The following is a 25838-nucleotide window of genomic DNA, read 5'->3' as shown; positions in this document are numbered from 1 at the left end:
ACTGTCAGGTGTGAACAATGACAGAGTGAATGTTATATGTTGCCTGATATCAGGTCCCCAAGTAAAATATAGATGCTGGAGTTAAAAAATTCACAGTCCTTTTTTCTAGCTTTTTATTTTTTAAGAATATACAATATAGCACCATTATCTATAGGAATTCTCCTGTGCAATAGAACACCAGAGCTTCTTACTACTATCATATTATAAAGTAGTATCTGATAATCAACGTTTCCATTTCTCTTCTCCCCACTATTGTCCCCAGATGAAATGTAGAAAAAAGGATTTTTTTTAAAGATTTATTTTATTTATTTGAAAGACAGAGTTAGAGAGAGAGGTAGAGACAGAGAGAGAGGTTTTCCATATGCTGGTTCACTCCCCAGATGGCTGCAATGGCAGGAGCTGTGCTGATCCAAAGCCAGGAGCAAGGAGCTTCTTCCAGGTCTCCCACACAGGTGCAGGGGTCCAAGGACTTGGGCCATCTTGTACTGCTTTCCCAGGCCATAGCAGAAAGCTGGTTCGTAAGAGGAGCAACCAGGACTAGAACCGGCACCCATAAGGGATGCCGGAGCATCAGGCCAGGGCTTTAACCCGCTGCACCACAACGCCAGTCCCAGAAAGGAGTTTGAATGTTTTCACCATAAGGAAATGATAAATGTTTGAGGTGATAGGTATGTTTACCTTGACTTTAACATTTCACATATATACATGTATCAAAATATGCATGGAACCCCATAAACATGTCCAACTTTTATGTATCAGGTGAAAATAAATATAAAAACAAAGGACATATACATACACACACAAATTAGAATATCGATGCATTTTCTTTACAACTTAGTGGATCTGTGCCCAAGGAAGGTCAAGAGATTCTGAGTACTTAGATTCCTTATCTTTAAGAACATAAGCACATTATCAATAGGACCACAGGGAGGATTAGAATTGAGAGAGAGTACGTAACACAGTGCCTGCTGGATGACAGGTGTTTTACTTTCCACAGAAATTTTTTTGCACTGTCTTGAGAAAGGTGGTGTATAATTAAAACAATTAGTTATTTGATGATATATAACATAACATTCATAAGGGAAGATTTGGAAGGACTCACCAGAGGAACAGATGTACCTTCAGTCTGACTTTTTGATTATCCAAATTCTCTGTAAGTATTGTATGTGCATTTACTGCTCAGGGAGATAAAAAGGCAGAATATCCTCCTATCCAAACTATGGCAGGCTTTAAAGCAATCAAAATTACTTATAATGTGTATAGGAAATAATTGAAATAAATGAGGAAACATTGTCATTACTTGTTTAAATTATGCTTAATTATGGAATGGATGATTTTTAATTGATTGATCATTTCACATTTTGATAGATTTTAATAACAGGCTTGACAGTAAAGGTAGAGAGAAGTGGTGGATTTTACTACTTACAGAAAATATTATCTTTTGAGTAATATAAAATGTAAGCTTGATATATTAATTTAATTTTTATGTACTTCCAACCTTCACAAAATGAATATTCAGAGGCTGATGGATTTGATAGTAATTCAATCTAAATAAATGATTTATGAAGAGAATGAAATTGAGTAGATCAGATTACCTGGATAAATGATATCCAAGCATCATAATGTATAGATTAGCAAAATTTTGTATCAGACATCCAGCATCCAAATCCAGGTATTCTTAGAGCAAGAATGGAATTTGATACATCATGTGGCCTGGATTGCTGATTTTAGCAATGGATCACTAAAACTTGAGTCAAAGTTCATCCTGGCTTTATAGGTCCAAAAACATAGATCCACTACGATGACTTCCCATTATCCAGCATAGAAACATCTTCACCCTTTATTTTAGAAAGTAATTTTTAGTCTTCCTACTTCCCCTTGCCAGCCCTCACTGTGTGAAAAAGGAAAGATGGCACTCTCACTTATCAGAGTCAATTATCTGTAGACTTTATATGGCAGCTTTTAAATTTTTGTGTATGTTATTTTATTCTGTGCTCTCAGCAATCTTATGAGACAGGTGTTGTTTTCCATGTTCTTCTCTGCAGAAAAGGAAGTGATGGTTAAGTATCTTTCTTACGTTTACACAGTGGTGAAGTTCAGATTCAATGTCAGGTTTATTTCAAATATCATGTTGCTTCTTTTTAAGAATAATTTATTTATTTATTTGAAAGAGTTACAGAAAGAGAGATGGAGAGACAGAGAGAGCAATATTCCATCTGCTAGTTCACTCCTCAAATGGCAGCATCAGCTGGTGCTGGGCCAGGCTGAAGCCAGGAGCTTCTTCTTGTTCTCCCACAATGGTGCAGGGACCCAAACACTTGGACTACCTTCTGCATTCCCAGGTGCATTAGCAGGGAGCTGTTTTGGAAGTGGAGCACCTGGGACAAGAACTGGTGCCCACATGGGGTGCCAGCATCTCAGGCTGCAACTTTACTTGCTGGGGCACCACACTGCCCCACATTGCTTCTTGAATGATGGAAAAAGATTACATACTTTCTTTGCTTGTCTACATAGGGATATACATATATTCTGAAATACTTCTATATCATTTTTTCTTTTGACATATAGATAATAAACAGTTAATAATGATATAATATAATACCCTTCAAATAGGAACTATGTCAGCTTTTTGCACTTTTCATTGAATATGTATCAAAGCTTTCAAGCTACAGGAAAACTGTTAACCTATTTTATTATTCATTCTGCTTGGATTAACAATCAAAACATAAATGAGAGCTCAAGGAATTTATTAGGTCAAATTGGCTTTACGTGTGCTTCCACTATGCATCATTTCAAGGGTTCTTTTTATTCTTGTAGGAATGACTTGTCAAGCTCGAACATCATACACTGAAGATGAAGTTCTCTGGGGTCATCGTTTTTTTCCTGTGATTTCTTTGGAAGAGGGATTCTTTAAAGTTGACTACTCCCAGTTCCATGCAACATTTGAAGTCCCCACACCACCATACAGTGTGAAAGAACAGGAGGAAATGCTTCTCATGTCATCACCTTTAATAGCACCAGCCATAACCAACAGCAAAGAAAGACATAATTCTGTGGACTGCTTAGATGGATTAGATGACATTACTACAAAACTTCCATCTAAGCTACAGAAAATTACCGGAAGAGAAGACTTTCCCAAAAAACTCTTGAGGATGAGTTCTACAACTTCAGAAAAAGCTTACAGCTTGGGAGATTTGCCTATGAAACTTCAACGAATAAGTTCAGTTCCTGGCAACTCAGAAGAGAAACTGGTATCTAAAACCACCAAGATTTTATCTGATCCTATGAGCCAGTCTGTGGCTGATTTGCCACCAAAGCTTCAAAAGATGGCTGGAGGAACCGCTAGAATGGAAGGGAATCTTCCAGCCAAATTAAGAAAAATGAACTCTGATCGCTTCACATAACAATACACATACTTAGGCATTATTTAATATTTGATTTAGTTGTAGTCCAATATTTGGCTGATGAGGTTATTCCTCCCTAAGGAACCTGAAAATTATACCACCCCCCAGTCCTGTAACCATATTTGAGAACCCCTCCTTTCCAAGTATTGCTACTGTACAGAAAGCAGAAGTTATGAAAGGGGTACATCAAAAGAGAGTCATTAATGGGCATGTATTATCACATCAAGCATGCAATAATGTGCAAATTTTGCATTTAGTTTTATGGCATGATTTATATATGGCATATTTATATTGTATATTCTGGAAAATATATATATATATTTAAAGGGGAGATACTCTCCCCAACATTTCTAACATATGTATTAAGTCAAACATGAGTGGGTAGTTTTCAGGGCGATAAAATTACACACACACACACACACACACACATATATATATATGTATATATAAATGTATACACACATATACATATATATATATATATACACAGACATACACATTCAGACATACATATATATCAGATAAAATTGTGATGTTTTGTTCACAGTTGTAGTTCTTGTGCATGTTTACTTTATTATACTAGGAAGGCTACTGACATTAATTATTAATACCAAATACTTTAGCCTTAAATTATTTGTCATTTTAAAATCTGATTTAGTGTTTTCTGCTGTTTAAGGTCCTGGAAGGTTTTGAATTGTACTTTATACATGAGAAAGTCACGCAAGTTTATGCTATTTATGGCCCTGCAAAAACATAACCATTACATGTTTAACTTGTAAATTTTAGAGCATACCAGTACATGGTATATCACTGAAAAATTCTTATGATTTTTAAAAGTTACTAGGGCTGGGGGAAATAAATGTTAATTAATTGGAGAACTGTTCCTTTCCTGGTCTAATTAAAAATCATATACAAATATGAGTCTTGAACAAATGCTGAATCGTTGTACCAGTCAGTAGCCAAGTTACATTGGATATATCAGAATCTGTGTGAAATAACGTAATTAATGGTCCCCATTTCAAATGAAGTCAATAGGAAATACTTCCATTCCTTTTCTGGAACTTTTGTCCATTTTAGAAACCAGTGCTCTATCTTTAAGGAGACACAACAATGCAATGAAACAGATGGTATTTATGCCTAAAAGATGTATGTCTAATTGAGTCTCTTTTATGCTGTTCTCTTGTTTATGGACTTTGTTGTAACAAAATAGGCTTTTTTCCTCACCTGGGGAAGCTATCCCATGCCTGTCACTCAGAGCTCAAGAGGAAAGTTTTGTATAGACCAGAGAGAAATTCAAATTAGGTAAACTGCAATTATCTTACACACAAATTTATTATTTATTTATTTATTTATTTGTGAACACTGATTGTATGGGTACTTGGGGTCCTTGGACTCTCCAAATAATTTTAGCAGTACTGTTTTTCTAACCCCTACATCTAATATTTATGACTCACTTGTGAGAATCAAAACTATTGATCAGTAGAACACCTCCAAAGTAAAGATTTAGAATGCAAAGATTTTTATGAATATTTAGAAGTGCTTTTTATCAGAAAACCATAGGTTTCCTATAAAATTTCTTTGGGCATTAAAACCTCTGTCTGCCTAAAATTAATCCTCTTCTCATTAATATGTAAATTGTTAATGGCTGATTTGGGCTCCCTCCATTTCCTAGTTTGTAGTAATCCTCTAATGATTTTATTATTGGCAAATGATTACATCAACAGTTCTATCATTGACTATAATACCTTCTGGCTACCTCTGTATCAACCAAATTCCGTAGGTGCAAAACATATACCAGGGAATTGTTACTGGCAAAATGATCAACCTTGAGCCTCTGTCCACTGTGAATAGAGTGGTTGCCCCACCCCTTGATCACTAAACTTTCTTATTTGCTGGATGTAGGAAAGGAAATAGTAACAAAGAGAGAAGGGGGTCCAGAGGGCATGACATATATAGCAGCAGTGGAAGGAACTGCATGGATCATTTAGTCCAACTACTTAAAAACTAAATAGAGCCATAACTTACTTTGGAGAGTTGTTTTAATTTGTCTTTGGTACCAAGGAGAAAATGGAACCAAAAACAAACTCTCTGAATGTATTCATTCATTCAATAAAATTTTTGCATGCCTTCAATGTCCTAGGCGTTTTTTAGTTCTTGGAGATTGGGGCACAACTAAGTGGGAGGAGGACACTGTTCACCGAGAACACCTGTACCCTGTAGGATAATGGGGAAGAAACAGACAAAAATTACATAAAACAATTTCAGATCATCAAAATATCAATTAACAGAATGAAAATAAGGTATTGTATTGGAAAACCACTGTATTAATTATTTTAGAAGTGGCGGCTGGCATAGGGAGATGGTAATATTTGAACTGAGACTTCAATGATGAAAAAGAGCTACTATTGCCAAAATTAATTTATCTGAGTGAATGGTATCCTTTTATCTTTTTCACATATTTGTGGGAAAGGTGTGATTTCTGCATGTAATTGCAGTTTAACCCCTATTTCTAGATTGATCAATTTACCCAGGAAAATTCCAGTTCATACTTGTTTACCTGTGTAGTTATTAATAGTGCTCCTTTTCATTCTTATCATGTCCTGGTTTGGATGATATATGGTGAAGTTTTTGTTGAAAATAACTAAACTATGAAGTCTGATATATTTGGATAAAAATAAAAAAATTGCTTTTCTTCTTTTGTTGATTTTTGACACTGATCATTTCAAGCAAAAATCATCTCAGTTTCATATATTTGAACCGAAGGACTTCTTATTAACGTGATTTCATGTGACATTTGTTCAATCTGTACATGACGTGTCTCTCAGAAATGAAGAGTTGTGCTTCTTCTTGAACGAATTAAAAAGTCAACAAATTTTTACATTTCAGGAAGTTTTAAGAGCTCAAAATCTAAGGCAGTAAAAGCCAATTTAAGCCAGAGCAATTTTCAACCCACCAATGTGGTGGCTATTGTAAAGGAAAACACAATGTGACATTGAACTGAATAACTATAGTTAATTGGAAATGAGTCTTTTTATAATATTTTCATAATATAGTTCCTTATAGTTCATTTTATAGTAAACTATTTTCTTCTATTTATTAAAGTATTGTAAATAAAAGAAATAGAGTTATTTTAATAGTGTTTATCATCGATTTAAATATTTTGCTTTTCAGCAATATGTGAATACACTTTTGTAAATAGATACCAAATGAAAAATAAGAGTATTGTATCATTAATTATTTATGAAAAGATCTTCTTAGGCTGTTTGAGATTCTTCCTCACATGATATGAAAAGTATTCAGTTGTCTTAGAACTCAAGAACCCTTTTGTCTGCAAAGGAAAGAGTCATAACACATAATTTCTAATGGAAGTAGACTGAGATGGTGGGAAAGCTGAATTACAAGTTATTTTTAATATGAAAATCTCTGCCATTTCTTACTATGAAGAGGGTTCAGTTGACTGCATGCCATGTCTCTGAGCTCTACTCCAGAATTTATGCTTGAATTACGTTGTGCATATTCAAATTGATAGCAAACTAATTGCATTTTCTGGCATGCAGTCTATAATTATTTAAATGTACAGGATAATTGCATTACAAAAATATAAACTCAACACTGCAAGTTCAGTTTTAGAAAAACTATATTAAACTTCTGAAACATGATTGGGTTTCATTTTTACAGTGTACTTATCATTTTCCACTCTCCACCAGTTACCTACTCACATTCTTGATTCAGCTTGTTTATCAACGACTCAATTCCTGAAAGGCAGTAGTTCAATCCAGCACAAGCCATTCTTTGAAAAGTACTTTTAGTTTGGCTGCTTCAATAATGCAGTTTTTCGTCCATAAAAACCCTGTGCTTCTTGGAGGAATCCTCATGGCCATCTTAGCTTTTGCTGAACCAATGTTTTAAAAGGCACAGTAAGGTGGACAAAGAGTTTTCCTAGTTGTGTTTAAACATAGAGTCACCTTTTCATAAAATGTTCAGTTGCCTCACCTGAAAATATTTTATAGACAAAAAATCATCCCTAATTTCAGTTAAGTTCAGTTATATGCTCTATTCCTAGACATCTCACAAAATTAATTTAAAAGCTAAATTATTGCAGCTTGTGACAGTGGGATTCAAAAAGGATGACCCAAAAACTTAAGAGAATACTTTATTTTTTTCCCAAAAAAAACAAGATTTTTTAATCTGTAAAATTTTCTTGAAATTTTGGCCATTTCAGAATGTCTGGGCTGTTTGTGAGCAAAGGGTGCTATGGAGAAGAATGTAGCAAGAGACACCGTATCTTCATTCTTACTAAGACTCACATCTGTACTTGTGTTTATCCTTTCACAGCTCCAAATGTGTCTCTCACTTGTGTGGTGACTTGCATTTATTATTTGAATCCTTGGAACAACTCTGTGTGTTAGAGATTATCACCATTTTGCATTTGAAGAAACTGATTCTCAGAGAGGGTGTTTAGTGGTTCTTAAAATTAAATCCACAAACTCAAGTTGCAGTTTTTACCCCCTGGGAGCATGAAGTGTATGTGGAATCCTTTATTTGATGACTGTATGTCTCAGACAATTTGGATGCGTGAGCATATCTATTCAATGACTGTGTGCGATGATTTCAAACCTGCAGGATGCCTTCCACAGTGGGGTCTGCATGTTTGCTTGCTGTGATTTAAGACATGGTGGATGGTAGGTAACAGGAACATAAGGAGAAAATGTGGTCAAGATTGTGTGCTGGAATGAAAAAAAAAAAAAAAAAACACTAAATAAACATGAATGAAATTTGAAGGAATTTGGAAACTTCAAGTGATGGGGACCAGCGCAGTGAAGAAGCAGGTTAATCCTCCACCTGCAGTGTCCGCATCCCATATGGGCGCCGGTTTGAGTCCCGGCTATTCCACTTCCAATTCAGCTCCTTGCTAATGGCCTGGGAAAGCAGCAGAAGATGGTGCCAGTGCTTGGGCCCTTGCAACCCTGTGGGAAACCTGGAAGAAGTTTCTTGCTTTGACTTGGCCCAGCTCCAGCCGTTGCAGCCCTTTGGGGAATGAACCAGTGGATGGAAAACCTCTCTCTGTCTCTCCCTTTCTCTGTATGTAACTGTCTCTCAAATAAATGAGTACATCTTTTAAAAAAGCAAAATGCATGCATGGCAAAAAAAAACAAAAAAAAAAAAAAAAAAAAAAAAAAAAACAAAAAAAAACAAAGCCCTAAAGCCAAAGCCCAAGCTAACAAATTGGGGGTCCACTGGATTCTTTAAGAAATAATTGTAAAATATTTCAAATAAAACGTTGCTTCATATCCATGTACCTCAGACTTGCAGGTTAAAACACTGAAAAAGGAACATTTTGCTACATTGGCTTCATGTATTTTTAAAGAAACAAAGTATGCTATAAATAGCTAAGACAGCCACCTATTTTCTTCCAAGCCCTAGGTTATTCTATTTCTCTCCTTCCCTCATCGCCATGCACCACTATCTGGAAATATGTATGTATGCTTCCCATAATTCTGTGTGTACGTGTGTGAATGTGTAAAGATAAATGAATCTACACACTCTAAATACATTTAAATATGTTTATATATATATATATTTCTTATACATCTATAGAAATATGTTTATATAAATTATTTTATTTCTGTACTTAATGCAAGTATAAATGGATCATACATGCACACTCCTAACCATAGCTTTTATCTGAGTTTTTATAATTTCTCTTATATTCTGTGTTCTGTATATTTGTTCAATTTCTATTTTTGATACTTTTAAAAATTTAAGCCTGTTAAGGGTCAGCATTGTGGCCTAACAGGGAAGCTTATACCTTAGATGCCACCATCTTTTATGGGTGCTGGTTTGAGTCCTGCCTGCTCCAAATCCAATCCAGATTCCTGCTAATGTGCCTGGGAAAGCAGTGGAGGATGACCCAAGTGCTTAGGCCTCTGCACCCAAACTGAAACCACTGTGGCCATTGGAGCATGTACCAGTGGATGGAAGAGATGTCTCTCTCTCTTTTTCTCTCTCTTTATAACTATGCCTTTCAAATAAATAAATAAAATTTTTAAAAAGATCTAAGCTTGACATAATGAAATGTAAACTTAACATCTCTACTCTCCTTTCAAGCAACAAAAGCATCTAAGAGCGTGTTAAATCTCACCATGTTTTCTGTGGTGTTTTTGTATAGTATAACACTTGCTTTTCATGTTCTAACAAAAAATACTTTTTATTTTAAGTGAATGTATTTTATTTATTTACTGATGTCTGTTCAGCTTTATGTGTTTTGCCTCTCATTCTATACATTTCTCAATTAAGTATATTGTTTAATATTTCTTTTTAAAAATATTTATTTATTTAAAAGAAAGTTACAGAGGGGAAGAGAGAGAGAGAGAAAGAGAGAGAGATTGAGAGAGGTCTTCCATCTGCTGCTTTATTTATTTATAAGTCAGAATTAGAGAGGCCAGGCTGGGCCAGGTCCAAGCCAGGAGCCTAGAATTCCATCCAGATCTCCTATGTTGTTGTCAGGGGCTCAAGTACTTGAGCCATCTTTGGCTGCTTTCCCAAGCACATTAGCAGGGAGTTGGAGTGGAAGTGGAACAAGTGGGTCTTGAACCTGGGATCATACGGGATTTCAGTGTTGCAGGCTGCTTAGCCAGCTGCATCACAACACTGGTCCTAAACACCCATGATAAAAAATATCTTCCTACTTGTTTATCTGGCATATTGCATTGACTTGGATATTCAGTTTAACTTTCATTTCATTAATCAGAAGACAGGAAGCAACATTTTTTGTTGTTGTTTAGTATATCTTCTATCAGATATCCATAGCTGCATGGTGGAGTTAGTTTTAGCTTCTCCCAGAATACCTTCTGCCCTGTCCATAACCCCATACACAGCCAAGTTTCCTTGCCACTGGGCCATATAAGGAGATTGCAGAGGATCCTAAACAGAAACTTCAATTTTGGTTTTGTGTTTCACAAATGTCTAAAACTATATGTTTTCCATCATGAATGGTAAACTCTCTGTCACCTAAATGGAAACTATGCTCAAATTCAAGTCTCTTGAAGATACAAACACACTCATATATATATATATATATATACACACACATAATAAATTACTTTATTTCTGAATGTAAAAATATTGTTCCATATATAGATATATATTCATACGCATCATGCATATATGTGTCATGTGTGTACGTAAATAGTAGAATCACAGATCTAAACGTGTTAAGAGTCTTGCAGTGTCCACAAGGCTTGTTACAACTGAAAACAGTACCTCCAGCCTTCCATATTCTTTCCCAACTCTCCTCAAAGACAGATTTACAATGGTCCTGAGTGATCTATGGCTATTTACATGCAAATTCCTAAATATTCTTGCATTACTTAGTCTTGATTTTTTCTTTTAAGTCATTATTTATTTGCCTTCTACTGTGGTAGAGGAAGATTTAGTTCTATTTCAATGCTTGCTACCCAATATACATCTATGAACCCACTCTACTATTGTTAAATTCCTAATTATTTTACATATTTTAATAGGATAATTAACAGTAGTTTCACTAATTTCTATCAAAACTGAACCCCATGTATTTTGATTATTTCTCATCCTTCACAGCTTTCCTCTCCTAGAGTTAATACTTGTTTTTTCTTTGCTTATTTAAGTATGTATTTGCCGCTAACTCAGCCTTTCTTTCCCAATTATGTAAATATTTTCCTGTTAATTTCTCAAACTCATTGGACATTCTATCAGTTTTGTCATCTTAAATAAATATCTACCAAGGCTTGCTGACTTGCTTTGCTATGTCATACTTTTTTTAAGGAATTTTTATTTACTCATTTATATTTGAAAGGCAGAGCAGTGTAGGGGTGAGGGGATGGAGAGAGAGAGAGGTCTTCCATCTGTTGGTTCACTATCCATATGGCTGCAACAGACAGGTAGGGGCCAGGCCAAAGTCAGGAGCCAGAAACTCCATCTGGGCCTCTCACATGGGTGGCTGGGACCCAAGTGCTTGGGCCCATCACTTGGCTGCTTTCGTGAGTGCAGTAGCAGTAAACTGGATGGCAAACAGAGGAGCCAGGACTCCAACCAGCTCCATGGTATGGGGTATGAGTTCCCAAGTGGCAGCTTAAGCTCCTGCAGACCCCTGATAATGTGATTCTTTGAGTTACTTTTCATTCTTGGTATAAAAACTATACCTAATGGAGTATACATCTCCTTCCTTCTGGGTTTACCCTATGTTTTGGTGATGCACATTTTCTAGGAGTCTCTGAGAAAGAAAAATGGTGGTAATTTTCTGAACCTTGTATGTAATTAAATAAATTAATCTTTCATACATAATTATTAATTTGACCTCTTATCAGAAATTATTTTCCTCCTCAATTTCATTGGGCTCATTCCTTATTTTTCTAGTTTACTGTGTTAACTATTGAGATGTCTGATGCCATTTTGAATTTCAATCTCTTTTATTAAACAGTATTTATTCTTAAAGCTCTTAAGTATGCTAATTTCCCATAGTGTTCTAAAATTTCAAGATGATCTACCTAAATGTGGTTTCTATATTAATTCTTTTTGTTGGATGTTCTCAATCTGGATCCTTGTGCCTTTAGGAAAATTGTCTTTAGATATATTTAATGTTTATCTATTTATTATTTTCATCTACTTGAAAGAGAGAGAGAAAGAGATATTGGGAGAGAGAGGAGAGTACTTCCCTCTCTGGCTAATTTCCCAAATACCTAAAACATCTAGGGCTGGGCTGGGCCAGGTGGAAGCCAGGAGCCCAGAACTCCACCCAGGTCTCTCTTATGGGTGGCAAGGGACCAAGAACTTGAGGCATATATTGTGCTACATCCCAGGATACACTAGCAGGAAGCTGGATCAGAATAACAGCTGTGACTTGAATTGGAACACAAATGTGAGACACAGTGTCCCAAGTGGTGACATACCCCACTGCGCCACAGTGCCTGAAAAATTTCTTTGCTTCCCTCCCTTTCCCCACTACTTTTTTCTTTCTGGAATTTAATTATTTTAATGTTGGATCTCTTAAGCTAATTATCTAATATTCTCATATCTTCACTTTTCATGTTATACCTTTGCATATTTTTCTACTTTCTTGACTGTATCACTTCTAACCATTCATTTCATTTCTTTCCATTTATCCTCCATAATTTTCATTTCTATCAGACTATTTTTAATTTCAACTTTTACATGTTTCCTTTTCAAAGAGTTCTCTTCTTATAACATGGATGCACAATTTTAGTTCTCTCAAATTATTAAAATGTTTTAATATTTATTTCTCCAAATAATTTTATTTCTATGATTTTGAACTTATTTCATATTAGATAATTTTCTCATCTATCTGGTAATTGTTAAGTGTTGTCTCATATTTTATAGTGGGGCAATTACAAAGATCATTGAGGTCTTTGCAAATATATAGGGTAGATTGAAACTTACACAGTGGCATGATATGTTTGACCTACTTAGCAGAAATTAGCATCATAAGGCATCTTCTTTGAGGTCAGTAATGTTACTCAGATAAGACTCTTTTGATCTCTTTCTTGCAGAAAGAGCAGAGTAGACTCAGGAAAGCCCTCTCTATAGTCACAATTTTCAGAAGAAAGATTTTGCACCAAAATAAACTTATCTTTCATCCAATTTTTTACAAATGATTTTGAGTACCCTTGTGTCTTCATACTCAAATGTACTTGCCACCCTGTATTCTATATACAGTTTTCTTCATATAAAAATACACAGTCTGAGTTGTGCATATTCTTAATTTGAAATATGAAGATTATGCTATTTTTGTTATAAAAGAGACTGCATTTATTATTCATTAAAATTATTTATTTATTTGAATGGCAGAGAGGGGTGGAGAGAGAGAGAAAATCTTTCATCTTCTGACTCATTCCCCAAATACCTGGGCCGGGCCAGGCTGAAACTGGGAGATGAGAACTCAATGCAGGTCTCCAAAGTGAGTTGCAGAGGATCCATCTTCTTGAGTCATCACCACTCCCTCCCAGGGTATGCATTAGCAGGAAGCAGGAATTAGAAGTGGGGCAGGAACTCAACCCAGATACTTCAACCCAGGCACTCCACTATAGGAGATGGGGATCACACACTTATGATGGACTTTTTTCTGCTCTAGAGACTATGATAATTTTGAGTAGAGCTTAACAGATTTTACATCATCATCTAGATGAAGAGATAATGGCCTGAATATGTCTTCCTCTCTCCATCTTTAAAGAATGGCAAATGTATAAGATTCCACCTAGGCCACCACTAGTTCACCAATTATGTTATTTTTTTTTTTTAAGATTTATTTTATTTATTTGAAAGACAGAGTTACAGAGGAAGGTAGAGACAGAGAGAGAGGTCTTTCATCTGCTGGTTCACTCCCCAGATGGGCGCAATGGCTGGAGATGTGCCAATCCAAAGCCAGGAGCCAGGAGCCAGGAGCTTCTTCTGGGTCTCTCACGTGGGTGCAGGGGCCCAAGGACCTGGGCCATCTTGTACTGCTTTCCCAGGCCATAGCAGAGAGCTGGATCAGAAGAGGAACAGCAGGGACTAGAACTAGCACCCATATGGGATGCCGGTGCTTCAGGCCAGCGCTTTAACCTGCTGCACCACAGCACCAGCCACAACAATTATGTTTTTATTTAGTGATACACAAGTTTCACAATTTTAAAAATTATTCAGGAGAAGATACAATCTTGTGAGTTAGAGCTCACCCAGAGTGAGATGTGAGAATTTTATGTGGGAGAAAAATCAGTTAGCAGTAATTAGGAGGGGTAATTTTCTATTTATCCTGAGGTTAATATCTCTATTTCTAGTATCAATTATAATATGTACCTCTTTTATTTATTATTTACTTGTGTATTTATTAATTTTCTGCTTTATATTTTACAGGTTTTTTAGAGCTTCATCTACAAAGCTTCTGAGATAGCTTTTATGTTATAGCAAGATGTTAAGGTTATTTCAAAGGTTCAGTATCATGCAAATTAAACAAATAATCAGATTTATAAGGTCTTATATGATAACTCAGCTAAGAAATTGGGCAGACTTTGCAGGAAATGTAAAGGAGGAATATCTATTATTACTATGTTAGTACAGAAACAATACACTGGAAATGTGAATTTATGATTTAAAGTTAAAAAAAATCCATGAATACATCTATAGTTAAATTCTTTAATATTGGACCTATAATTGCTTATAAAATATTTCAGCTTCTGACATCCATTTTTGAATATGATTTTGAAAATATGATTTGCAAATCAATATAAAAATTTGTATAGCATATATTTAATATAATTTTTACAGTGTACCTCAAAATCCATCTGATCTAGATAAAGCTGATTGTAAGGCTGGCGCCGTGGTTCAATAGGCTAATCCTCCACCTTGCCGCGCGGCACACCGGGTTCTAGTCCCGGTTGGGGCGCCAGATTCTGTCCCGGTTGCCCCTCTTCCAGGCCAGCTCTCTGCTATGGCCCAGGAGTGCAGTGGAGGATAGCCCAAGTCCTTGGGCCCTGCACCCCATGGGAGACCAGGAGAAGTACCTGGCTCCTGCTTTCGGATCAGCGCGGTGCACCGGCCGCAGTGCGCTGGCCGCGTGGCCGTTGGAGGGTGAACCAACGGCAAAGGAAGACCTTTCTCTCTGTCTCTCTCTCTCTCACTGTCCACTCTGCCTGTCCAAAAAAAAAAAAAAAAAAGCTGATTGTACAATACAATAGTACTTAGTCATTTTGATGTTTCCATTCTGAAAGTTTTTTGATGAAGTAATGATAATGTTAGATATTTGTTGGCATAATTGTTTCCAGTTCTCCAGAGAATAATGGTCTAGGCAATGCAGCATAAAGAATAAAAGGATAGGCGGGCGCCACAGCTCACTTGGCTAATCCTCCGCCTGCGGCGCCTGCACCCTGGGTTCTAGTCCCAGTTGGGCACCAGATTCTGTCCTGGTTGCTCCTCTTCCAGTCCAGCTCTCTGCTGTGGCCTGGGAAGGCAGTGGAGGATGACCCAAGTGCTTGGGCCCTGCACCTGCATGGGAGACCAGGAGGAAGCACTTGGCTCCTGGCTTTGGATCTGCTCAGCGCACCAGCCATAGTGGCCATTTGTGGGGTGAACCAACGGAAGGAAGACCTTTCTCTCTGTCTCTCTCTCACTGTTTAACTCTGCCTGTCAAAAAAAAATAAATAAATAAAATAAAACTATAAAATTGAAGACAAGAAAAAGAATGAGTGGAAAAATGTTTGCAAATATTCCAACAATGTGGATAGAAAAGTAGTTTGTTATTCAGCTAAAATGAAAACATATAAATAAGGTTATATTAAATCAAATGATTTGGTAATAGGAGCCAGAGGTTGCAATTACCTCTAATAATTAAAGCCTTGAGAAGATATAATATTTGCTTGTATATCTTGGATTTCACAGTTTGAATAATAGAGACAGGTGCAAAGAGAATCCATTGCTTTGAAATATGATGATTTGCACTGACAGTAAGTATAGGAATGAGAATTATGGCAAAGTAAAGTAGCTGGTCAGAGAAAGAGATGAAATTACAGAATTGAAAGGCACTGCTATGGTGAACATTAGATGACAGACAAATACTAATAAACTTCTGAGAATATAAGTCTTCTCTGGCTAATCAGCTTTTAGTTGTCCAAACTCTTAAAGAAATCAGCAGCAGGTCTTTGCTGTGGATTTTGTTTCTAGGAAACCAAATCCTACCAAGCCTTCCCTGAACCATGTAGTAAATCATCATCATTCATAATTAGCATTACCAAAGTGATTTTGGGGATCTTTACTATGTGCCTGGCATAGTGCCAACTCATTTGTATGCATTTTCTTCTTTTTAATCTTCACAGGTATCCAACAGGGTAAATTCAATTATTACCTTCAAGTTTAAAAGGAGGATAATGACACACAGGCACATAATAAGCCTCTTGACCAATGCTCTCCTAATTTAGGGAAGTTCATTCTAAGAACTCTTATGGATGTATTTCAAAACACATATTGAAAAAGCAAATAAAACACCCAAAACAAACAAGAATATTTTCTCACGGAAATTCTGTTGTAGTGTTGGGACTGTAAGTAATAAGACAAATTAGTAAAATATTCAATATGCAGATGGTAATAAATGCTGTGCAGAGTAGGAGGCGGGATGAGAGCACCAGTGTGGGGACACAGGAAAGCCTCACTGAGACACTGACATCTGAAGAGTGAAAGGAGATCCCAGAAGCTCTCCGGGAAGAGGCAGTTCCAAAGTGGGAATACTCTGCAGGCTGGAGCTTGTTTACAATGATCGGATTTCAAAAACAGTAAGAACAATTTAGCTGAGGATGCTTGAAAAGAGGTTAAGTGACTGAAGTCTAGGAGGCAGTGTGAATGGAAGAGGTGTTAAGACTGTGGGACATGTTAATGATTTCAGATTTGACTTCCATAAAGTGAGAAGTTATTGAGAGCATTTGGAGTACCAGAATGACATTGATCTAATTTACATTTAAACAGGATCCCACTGGCTGCTGTGTTGCAAATAGACTGATAAGAGGCATGAACAACACTGGACAACTGTCTAGAAGGCTTCTGCAGTAATCCACATTGGAAATCCTGACAAATAGACCCACGAGATAGCTATAGGTTTAATAGGAAGTGATTATATTCTGGACATTTTTGAAGATAGCTGACAGGATTTGCTGGCAAAATACAATGCAATCATCCCTACAGTTTTCACAGAATACATGACAAATCACACTATTTTTAAAATCTATTCAGATTTTGCAAATCTAGCATAGTCACCAAATCATCTTAGATATGATAGCTGTTAAATAACACTCAGACATAAAAGCATTTAGAAAAGAGGAAAAGTTGACCGGTAAAGAAAATTTGTAGGGGGAGACCAGGGGTCCTGATTCATAAAAAAAAAAAAAGTGTCAGGTGTTTAATAGAAATAAAAGCACAAGAATAACAAAGTTACTGATGAATTTATTGTTGATGGAAAGCTGCACTTTCACCTCATGCTTTTCATTTTTTCTAGGCTACTCAGTGTGTTCCACAAATTAGTATTACAAAATCAGCAAAAATGATTTTTTGCTGGGGGAATTTTTTTTTTTTTTTTTGTGGGATGGGGGTAGATTTAAAAAAGCTTAATGTTTATTTCAATGACTGGACACTGATATATATAAAGATGGTGACTCAGTTTCGGAAAAAAGTCATTTATGTATTTATTTGCCTTGATTGAGGTGAGAAACAGAGTTGCCTTTCTTTCCTCTCCTCTGATGAAGTTTCTGTTGCCCTTCCCGCTCTAAATGGAAACACAGCAAGGTGTTTACTTTCCTTAGACCCACCCTACTCAAGTTGATCTTAAGGAGACAATTGACACTAAGCTGTAGTTGGAATTTGTCTCCATCCACAGGCGGGCCGAGGTAGTCCTGCTGCACAAGGTGACACGGTTTGTGCTTGAGCCAAGGGGTTGAAATCCAACAACTGTGCCTTCACCAAACTGTATCCTGCGCTACTCACTGGACAGGACCCTTTTTGTCTAATTGCTCAGTAAAGGGTTTCTTTTTTCTTTTTCTCTAATTTATTTTTTCTGGAGAGAGCTCCGTTTTTCTGATTTTCTTTTTTTATTTATTTTTTATTTAGTAAATATAAATTTTCAAAGTACAGTTAATGGATTACAATGGCTCCCCCCCCCCATAATTTCCCTCCCACTCACACCCCTCCCATCTCCCGCTCCCTCTCCCATTCCATTCACATCAAGAGCACCTGGCTGCCGTTTTTCTGATTTTCACCAAAGGGCTATCTCCTGAGCTTAAACGTTTGAAAGTAATATCGTATATTCTAGTATGCTTTATCCTAGATAAGAGAACAATACATTTGTCTTCAAATCTGCTTCAGCAGTAGATTAGAAATTAAATTGCTATACTAGTGATATCCTTAAATAATTAAAAGTAGCAGAAACACTTTACTAATGCATAGTTAATAGTAACGCAGTTATATACAGGTAAAAATTAATTTTAAAGAGTATATGTAGTAGATAATCAGAGAATCTTTGGGGGAAAACTCAGATAACATTTATAAACATTCCATTTGTCCTGTTTGAAAGACATTAATTCGTAATAGGTAGACAGAAATTAGGGATTGGAGAAAAATTAGGACATGAAAGTGCTTTGTCTGAAGTAGAGAAAAACATGATTTTTCAGTGAGACAAGGGATATTTTAATTTCTGAGTTTCTGGGAAGAGACAAATGAGAGGGAGAGAGAGGAAAATGAAAAAAAGAGGATTGATTTGTTAGCAGAAATTACTGCTATTAATTTATTATTATTTGCAGAACACATAAAATATCCAGGAAATATGAGCTCTTTAAAATTTTATATACTTAAAGGAATTCATTTTTCCATCTCCAGCTGACCATCTCAATATAATTTTTTTTGGTATACTAAGTGTTAACTTTGGGTCTTAATATTTTTAGTTCTCGCATTATTCATCAAACAATCAATACAGGTTCACAATAAAATAATTCAGTCTTTTCAATAATCTATGCAATGAAAAAGTATATCTCCTAGACTTTGTCTCACTGAGTCATTTTTCTGCATCCATACAAGCAAAGACTGTTGCATGATCCCTTGGGGTCTATCAGAAATATTCTATGTGAGTATAAATATATAAAATACAAAATATTACTGAGACATTTTAGGTAGTTCTAAATAATAAATTCGTAACTAACTATACACACAAACTCATATTTACATTTGCATAGTTACAAAAATCGTGAGTATATATAGATATATATGTATTTATATATATAGTTATATTTCTAAAATTTAACTTTGCCATACTTACAGCATAGTGCAATCAGTGATCTGAAACATTTTTTCATTTAATATTCCTGAAATACATATATAAGGTAAAGGGTTCATGCTGGAATTGCTGGATCAAGAACAGAGTGTGAATTTTAAATTTTGGGAGACAATGCCCTATCAAATAGAGTTGCCAGCTTCAATGTCATAAAGCAGCTTATTGTCCCGTGCTCTCATTTACACAGTTGTTTAATCAATATTATCTTAGTTTTCAAGCTTACAGATGAAATATAAATATGGTGCAGCTTTAGGTTGCATTTATTTCATTATAAGAAGTGGTAGGCACATTATCTTTTTACTTAAAAGATTTATTTTTTATTTAATCAAAAGAGATAACTTTTTTTATTCAAAAGAGATAACTCTCTCTATAAGGAGAGAGGAGAGAGAGTCAGACAGAGACATCTTCCATCAGCTAGTTCCCTTTCCAGATGGTCACGATGGTCGGGGCTGGGCCATACTGAAGCCAGGAACCAGGAGCTTCTTCCAGGTTTCCCATGTAGGTATCAGGGGACCAACACTTAAGCCATCTTCTGCTACTTTCCCAGGTGCATTAGCAGGTAGCTGGATGGAAGTGGAGCAGCAGGAACTCAAACTGGCAATCATACAGTACACTAGAGTTGCAGGCGGCAGCTTTACCTGCTATGCCACAATGCCAGCCCTGAATTATCTTTTGTTAAGGTCCCATTATGCTTTCCTGTGGATGTTCAGTGTATCACTGTTGCATACGTCGCTGTCAAGTTGACTTTTTCTTACTATCCAATATTTAGAAGAGTACTTCAAAACATTTGTGAAAAGAAATGAATTAAAAGATGTTAATTTTGATGAGCAAATTTTAGGAAACCCATACACAAATTTTCACAATAAGAATTTTCCATGAACTTTTTGAAAACCCTATCATCCATTCAGTTAAAGCAGCTGTGATTGTATAGGTGGTATTTTCTCCTAGTTTTCCTAGAGTTTTTCTTTGCAACTTCAAGTTAACATTACCCTATTTTGCACAAAACATACATTTATTTCCTGTGATTTATGCAATCATAGTTGGTGTAATAAGTTGTGTGCTTTGAGCAGTGTTTAGTGTGAGATGTCTATTAAGGACTACCTTGGAATGAAAATCTGTGGAAGGGTGTGGGTGGAAGCAGCCCTGAACAGAGGAATTCAAGCTGTGATGCATCCCTTGACAGCTCTGCTGACTGCACAAAGAGCTCTGAACCTAAACTGACCCCCAAAATGCCAGGCCTTTGTGTGTCATCATTGATTAAACATAGGATGCAGTGCCCTGCAAAATGAAATGACCTCAATCCAAAATGGAGAGAGCAATTGAGTAGGCTGAAAGCTGAAGGTGTCTGTGCACAGCAGCTCCAGCAATGCAAGCAACAAGCCCTTCACTGAAGGAAGACTGGGTGAGCACGCATCACAGTGTGCATACGCATGGGAACAGAGCCTTGAGGAAAACTTGAAAATATCAGTCATTGCTTCTTTTTATTTATTTTTTAAAGATTTTTATTTATTTATTTATTTGACAGGTAGAGTTACAGACAGTGAGAGAAACAGAGAAAGGTTGGCCGGCGCCGCGGCTCAGTAGGCTAATCCTCCGCCTAGCGGCGCCGGCACACCGGGTTCTAGTCCCGGTCGGGGCGCCGGATTCTGTCCCGGTTGCCCCTCTTCCAGGCCAGCCCTCTGCTGTGGCCAGGGAGTGCAGTGGAGGATGGCCCAGGTGCTTGGGCCCTGCACCCCATGGGAGACCAGGAAAAGCACCTGGCTCCTGGCTCCTGCCATCGGATCAGCGCGGTGCGCCGGCCGCAGCGCGCAGGCCGCGGCAGCCATTGGAGGGTGAACCAACGGCAAAGGAAGACCTTTCTCTCTGTCTCTCTCTCTCACTGTCCACTCTGCCTGTCAAAAAATAAAAAATAAAAAAAAAATAAAAAAAAAATAAAAAAAAAAAAAAAAAAAAAAAAAAAAAAAAAAAAGAAACAGAGAAAGGTCTTCCTTCCGTTGGTTCACTCTCCAAATGACCGCAAAAGCTGGAGCTGCGCCGATCCGAAGCCAGGAGCCAGGAGCCAGGAGCCAGGAGCCCATACGGGATGCCGGCGCCGCAGATGGAGAATTAACCTAGTGTGCCATGGTGCCGGCCCCTATTGCTTCTTTTTTAAAGTACATTAATTTGTACTGGCATTGAAAAAAATTTAGAATCGTGTGAACACAATGTTTGTAGGCATTTCACTGGGCTTAATTTGGTGTTTTGGGGGAATTTTTCAGTGTATTTTTCTAAATATAATGACAATATTGGTAATAAGTGGAAAGTCTGCAGAGTTCTATAAGAAGTTGTTAAATGTATTTTAGCCAGTTTTTTGTCCCAGAACTTAATCCGGGTCTCACGCACGAGTATCACAAATCCAAGTACGTGAGTCTTCACTGTGCCTTCCATGGCATGTATTAACTGGAAGCTGAAGCCAGAAACCAGGAGCTTCATCCAGGTCTCCTTCGAGGATGGCAGGGGCTCAAGCACTTGGGCCATCTTCTGCTTCTTTTCCCAGGTCATTGGCAGGAAGCTGGATCAGAAGCAGAGCATCCAGCTTATGAACCAGTGACAGTGTAGGATGCTGGCATTGCAGGTGGCGGTTTTACCTACTACACCACAATGCCAGCCTCTAATTTTGTTTCTAAAAGATTTGGAGTTCTAAGTAATTCAAATATTTTAAGTTTACCAAAATAGTACAACATGTTTATTGTTTAATAGATGGATGTTTAACATGTAGGATGCCTACATCCTGCTTTGGAGTACCCGAATTCCATTCCTGCTCTAGTTCCTAACTCAAACTTCCTTGCAATGCAGATCTTGAGAGGCAGTGGTGATGACTCAAGAAATTAGGTTTCTGCCACCTACCAGGCAGACCTGGATTGCAATCCTGGGTGCCCCTGGATTCAGCCTGTGCCCAACCCTGACCACTGCATGTATTCAGGGAGTAAACCAGCAGATGGGGGTACTCTCTCTCCTTCTCAAATAAATAGATAAAAATTTAATATTACGTAATCTTAATTTTTTGAATGATAGCCTTCACCAGCAAAATGTCTCTGACTGGCTACTGACACTAGAACTTATGAGGAACTGACTTCAGAAGAGGCTGCAAGTATTTTAAACTCAAACTCAACATAACAACTCCCTAATCCTGTAAGAGTTATGGAGGTCTTCATTACATAACAATATTGTTAATAGATTTAGCAAAACATATAATCTATTTTTAACAGAATGATTCCATATCTGACTGTAGTTTACTTGTCCACATGTTGTAATAAAACACATTGCAATGAGGTTTAGCAACTAAATTACAATTACTTGTTAGTTAGAAGAGTGTACAAAGCAACTAAATGAGAAGAAAGAGAAAGCAATATGTAGAATTAACAAAATTGGTAGTCAGTGAAATGGATAAGTTGTTAAAATACATAACTAGGGGGACAGCACTGTGACATAGCAGGTAAAGATGCCGCCTGCAGTGCCGGCATCCCATATGGACTCTGGTTCAAATCCCGGCTGCTCCACTTCCGATCCTGCTCTCTGCTATGGACTGGGAAAGTAGTAGAAGATGGCCCAAGTCCTTGGGCCCCTGCACCTGTGTGGGAGACACGGAAGAAATTCCTGGCTCCTGGCTTCAGCTCAGCACAGCTCCGGCCCTTGCAGCCAATTGGGGAGTGAATCAGAGGATGGAAGACCTTTCTCTCTCTCTCTCTGCCTCTCCTTTTCTTTCTGTGTAACTGACTTTCAAATAAATAAATAAATTTTAAAAAATAAAATACATAACTAGAACAACATAAATTTTGAAAGAAATGTAATTTATTAGAATGTAAAAGATGAAGAAAATTACAAAAAATATATCTAACATATTTTGATAGTCATTTTTCTATTTTGGTTAATTAAGGTTATTATTCTTGCATGCCAATATTTCATACAGTGAAAATAAAAGTGCTATTGAATTTCACAGCTAAGAAAGAATAATTTCAAAGTTGATTCATTGGATTCTGAAAATAAACCTTTGAAGTAACTTTAGTGAGGAAGAGTGATTTAAACATATTTTGGTATAACTAATATGTTCATAGCTCAGGAATTCATTGGCAGGTGACCTAATTCCATTGTGGCTACGATTACAATTATAATAAGTTGATATCCAAATGAATGGATGGTAAGTAAAATTTAACTGCACAGTTTTTTAGAGACAAATTCGAGGATTCAAATAGTTAGACAGTAAAAATGTTACACCAATAAACTTGGAGTAGATACACTAAAAACAGGTAAAATGTGTTTTAACGCAAAAAAAATTACCAAAGATTATGCACAGCATACATCACAAGATAAGTGTATCAAAGAAGATAAAAGAACAATTTTCAATCACCTAGACCCCAAAACAAAAATATAATGTACAAAAGCAAAAAATATTAAATTAAAAGAGGATATTGACAAATCCACAACTACAAAGGAATATTTTCACTCAACTGTTTGAGTAGTGGGTTGAAAAATCAGACAAAATTATTAAAGTCAACAGAGAAATAAGATTAATAGCAAATTTAAAAACATGTTAAAAGAACAAGTGCACATTGCAAAAAAAAAAAAAACATGTTTAAGTATACCAGAACATTCATAAAATCATACAATCTGATCATTCACTGGTCTGTGAAGCAAGTGTCAGTAAAGTTCAAATTTAAAAAGTCATAGAATCTGCTTTCTAGTCATAATACAATTTAGCTGTTAATCAATAGGCTAAAGCTACCTAGAAAAAAATACACATAATTAAATATTTACAAAACACTTTATATAGTCCATGATTCAAAGAATAAACAGTAATTGGAATTAGTGAATGCTTGAATGAAATGATAACAGAAAACTAATTAGCAGTATCTATGTAATGCAGATAAAGAGAATTAGATTTAAATGAATATAATTATTAGAAAAGAAAAAAAATTAAATTATAGAAATGAGCCCTCTTGAGAGGTTAAAGAGCAAAATATACTCAAGGAAAATTCAACTGTTGAACATTTTCAGAAAATAATAAATGAAGCTCATTCTCTAAATTAATTTGTGAGACTAGTATGTTCTTAATTCCAAAACTTTTATATGATATTTTGTGGATTTTAAAAAATACAGTTCAATGTTACTCATAGAGAGAAAATTCCTTAGTTAAATGGATATTATCAAACTTCACCCCAAAACGTATCATAACTAAGTTAAATTTATCCGACATATGCATGGTTAGTTCATTTATATAATGGTTATTTAGCATAATTTACCAATTCACCTATTAACTGGGTAAGTTGTGGTTGTAGGAAAAAAAATTGGGGTGCAGTGTTGTGGCACAGCAGTTTAAACTACTGTTTACCACACTAGCATCCATTGTCAGAGTGCTGGTTCAAATCCCAACTGCTCAGCTTCTGATCCAGCTTATTTGCAAATGCGCCAGGGAAAGCAGCAGAGGATGTCCAAGTGCTAGGATCCCTGCCATGAATGTGGGACACCCAGATGGAGTACAGGGCTCCTGCCTTCACCCTGGCCCTACTCTGGCTATTAACCATTTGAGAGTGAGCCAGCAGATGGAAAATCTTTCTCTCTCTCTGTCTCTTTCCCTCTCTCTCTGTAGCCCAGCTTTTCAAATAGATATATAGATGATTTAAAAAAAAAAACCAGATAGTTAAATCTTTTCAAACAAGAAAATAATTTGAAGTCAACTTCAATGAGTGTTTGAATCATTACTGGATTCAAGGTCAACACACATTATTTGAATGCACATACATTTACTGAAAGAAGTGCCATTTGTAATAGAACTGAAAGTATCAAATATAAAGAAATAAATCTAGTAGAAGAGGTGCAAGATTGTTACAGAGGAAATTATAGAAAACTACTAACATTCAAGAAGATCCAAATAAATAAAATGGTAAGCCATTTTCACTGATTTGAAGACTTGATATTGTAGAGATGTCAACTCTCTCAAATTCAAAATGCTGTTATGGTTTATTTTAAGTTAACAAGTTGAAGCTAAAAACTCTCAGAGATCTCAAAGTGTTAATAATAACCCAATCTCTTTAAGAGGAGAGTTTAGAAATATTAAGACTTGTTATAAGAGTGTCAAAAAACATAACAATATAGAATATAAATGAAGCAATATAGACATTACAGAAACATAGACATGGGAACAAGAATTGTGGAAAATACAGAAGGAAAATGGGACTTTTTTCTTAGGAACTTGATGCATCTGATGAAGGGTGACTTTTTACATGATTCTTTACAAATGTGTTAGTATTTTGAATTTTTAACTCATTCAACTTTTATGACTTTATGATTAGATTTTAAATAGCAGAAAGAGATCTTTAGAATCTTGATTGAAGTTGCATCGTATATTGGTATAATTAAGAATTTATCATACTGACTCTGTATATTAATAGAGAGGCGTTTCATTGTCAATTTACCCAAATCTTCTTTGAATGTTTTAATAAAGACATATAACTTTCCTTATACATGCTTTACATTGCATTTATTAACTTTATAATCTTGATGCATCTAGATTTGGCTGTTTTTGTGAATGGTATTTTAAAACATGGATTTTCTTGGTAAAG

At 36.2% G+C, this 25838-nt stretch overlaps 1 protein-coding gene across 1 annotated transcript in view; it reads left to right on the top strand.

Annotated features, from left to right (window-relative positions):
• Positions 1-6099, top strand: part of KCNJ3 (potassium inwardly rectifying channel subfamily J member 3) — a 185924-nt gene extending 179825 nt beyond the window's left edge. Inside the window, exon 4 of the mRNA XM_051848614.2 lies at positions 2818-6099. Coding sequence (XP_051704574.1) covers positions 2818-3404 — 587 coding nt within the window. The 3' untranslated portion in view covers positions 3405-6099. The remainder of the gene's footprint in view (positions 1-2817) is intronic.
• Positions 6100-25838: the final 19739 nt, after the last annotated feature.

This window comes from Oryctolagus cuniculus, chromosome 3, assembly GCF_964237555.1.
Source record: "Oryctolagus cuniculus chromosome 3, mOryCun1.1, whole genome shotgun sequence".
Lineage (NCBI taxonomy): Eukaryota > Metazoa > Chordata > Mammalia > Lagomorpha > Leporidae > Oryctolagus > Oryctolagus cuniculus.
The sequence above is the reverse complement of the archived record's forward strand: the minus strand, read 5'-3'. Positions and strand labels throughout refer to the sequence as shown.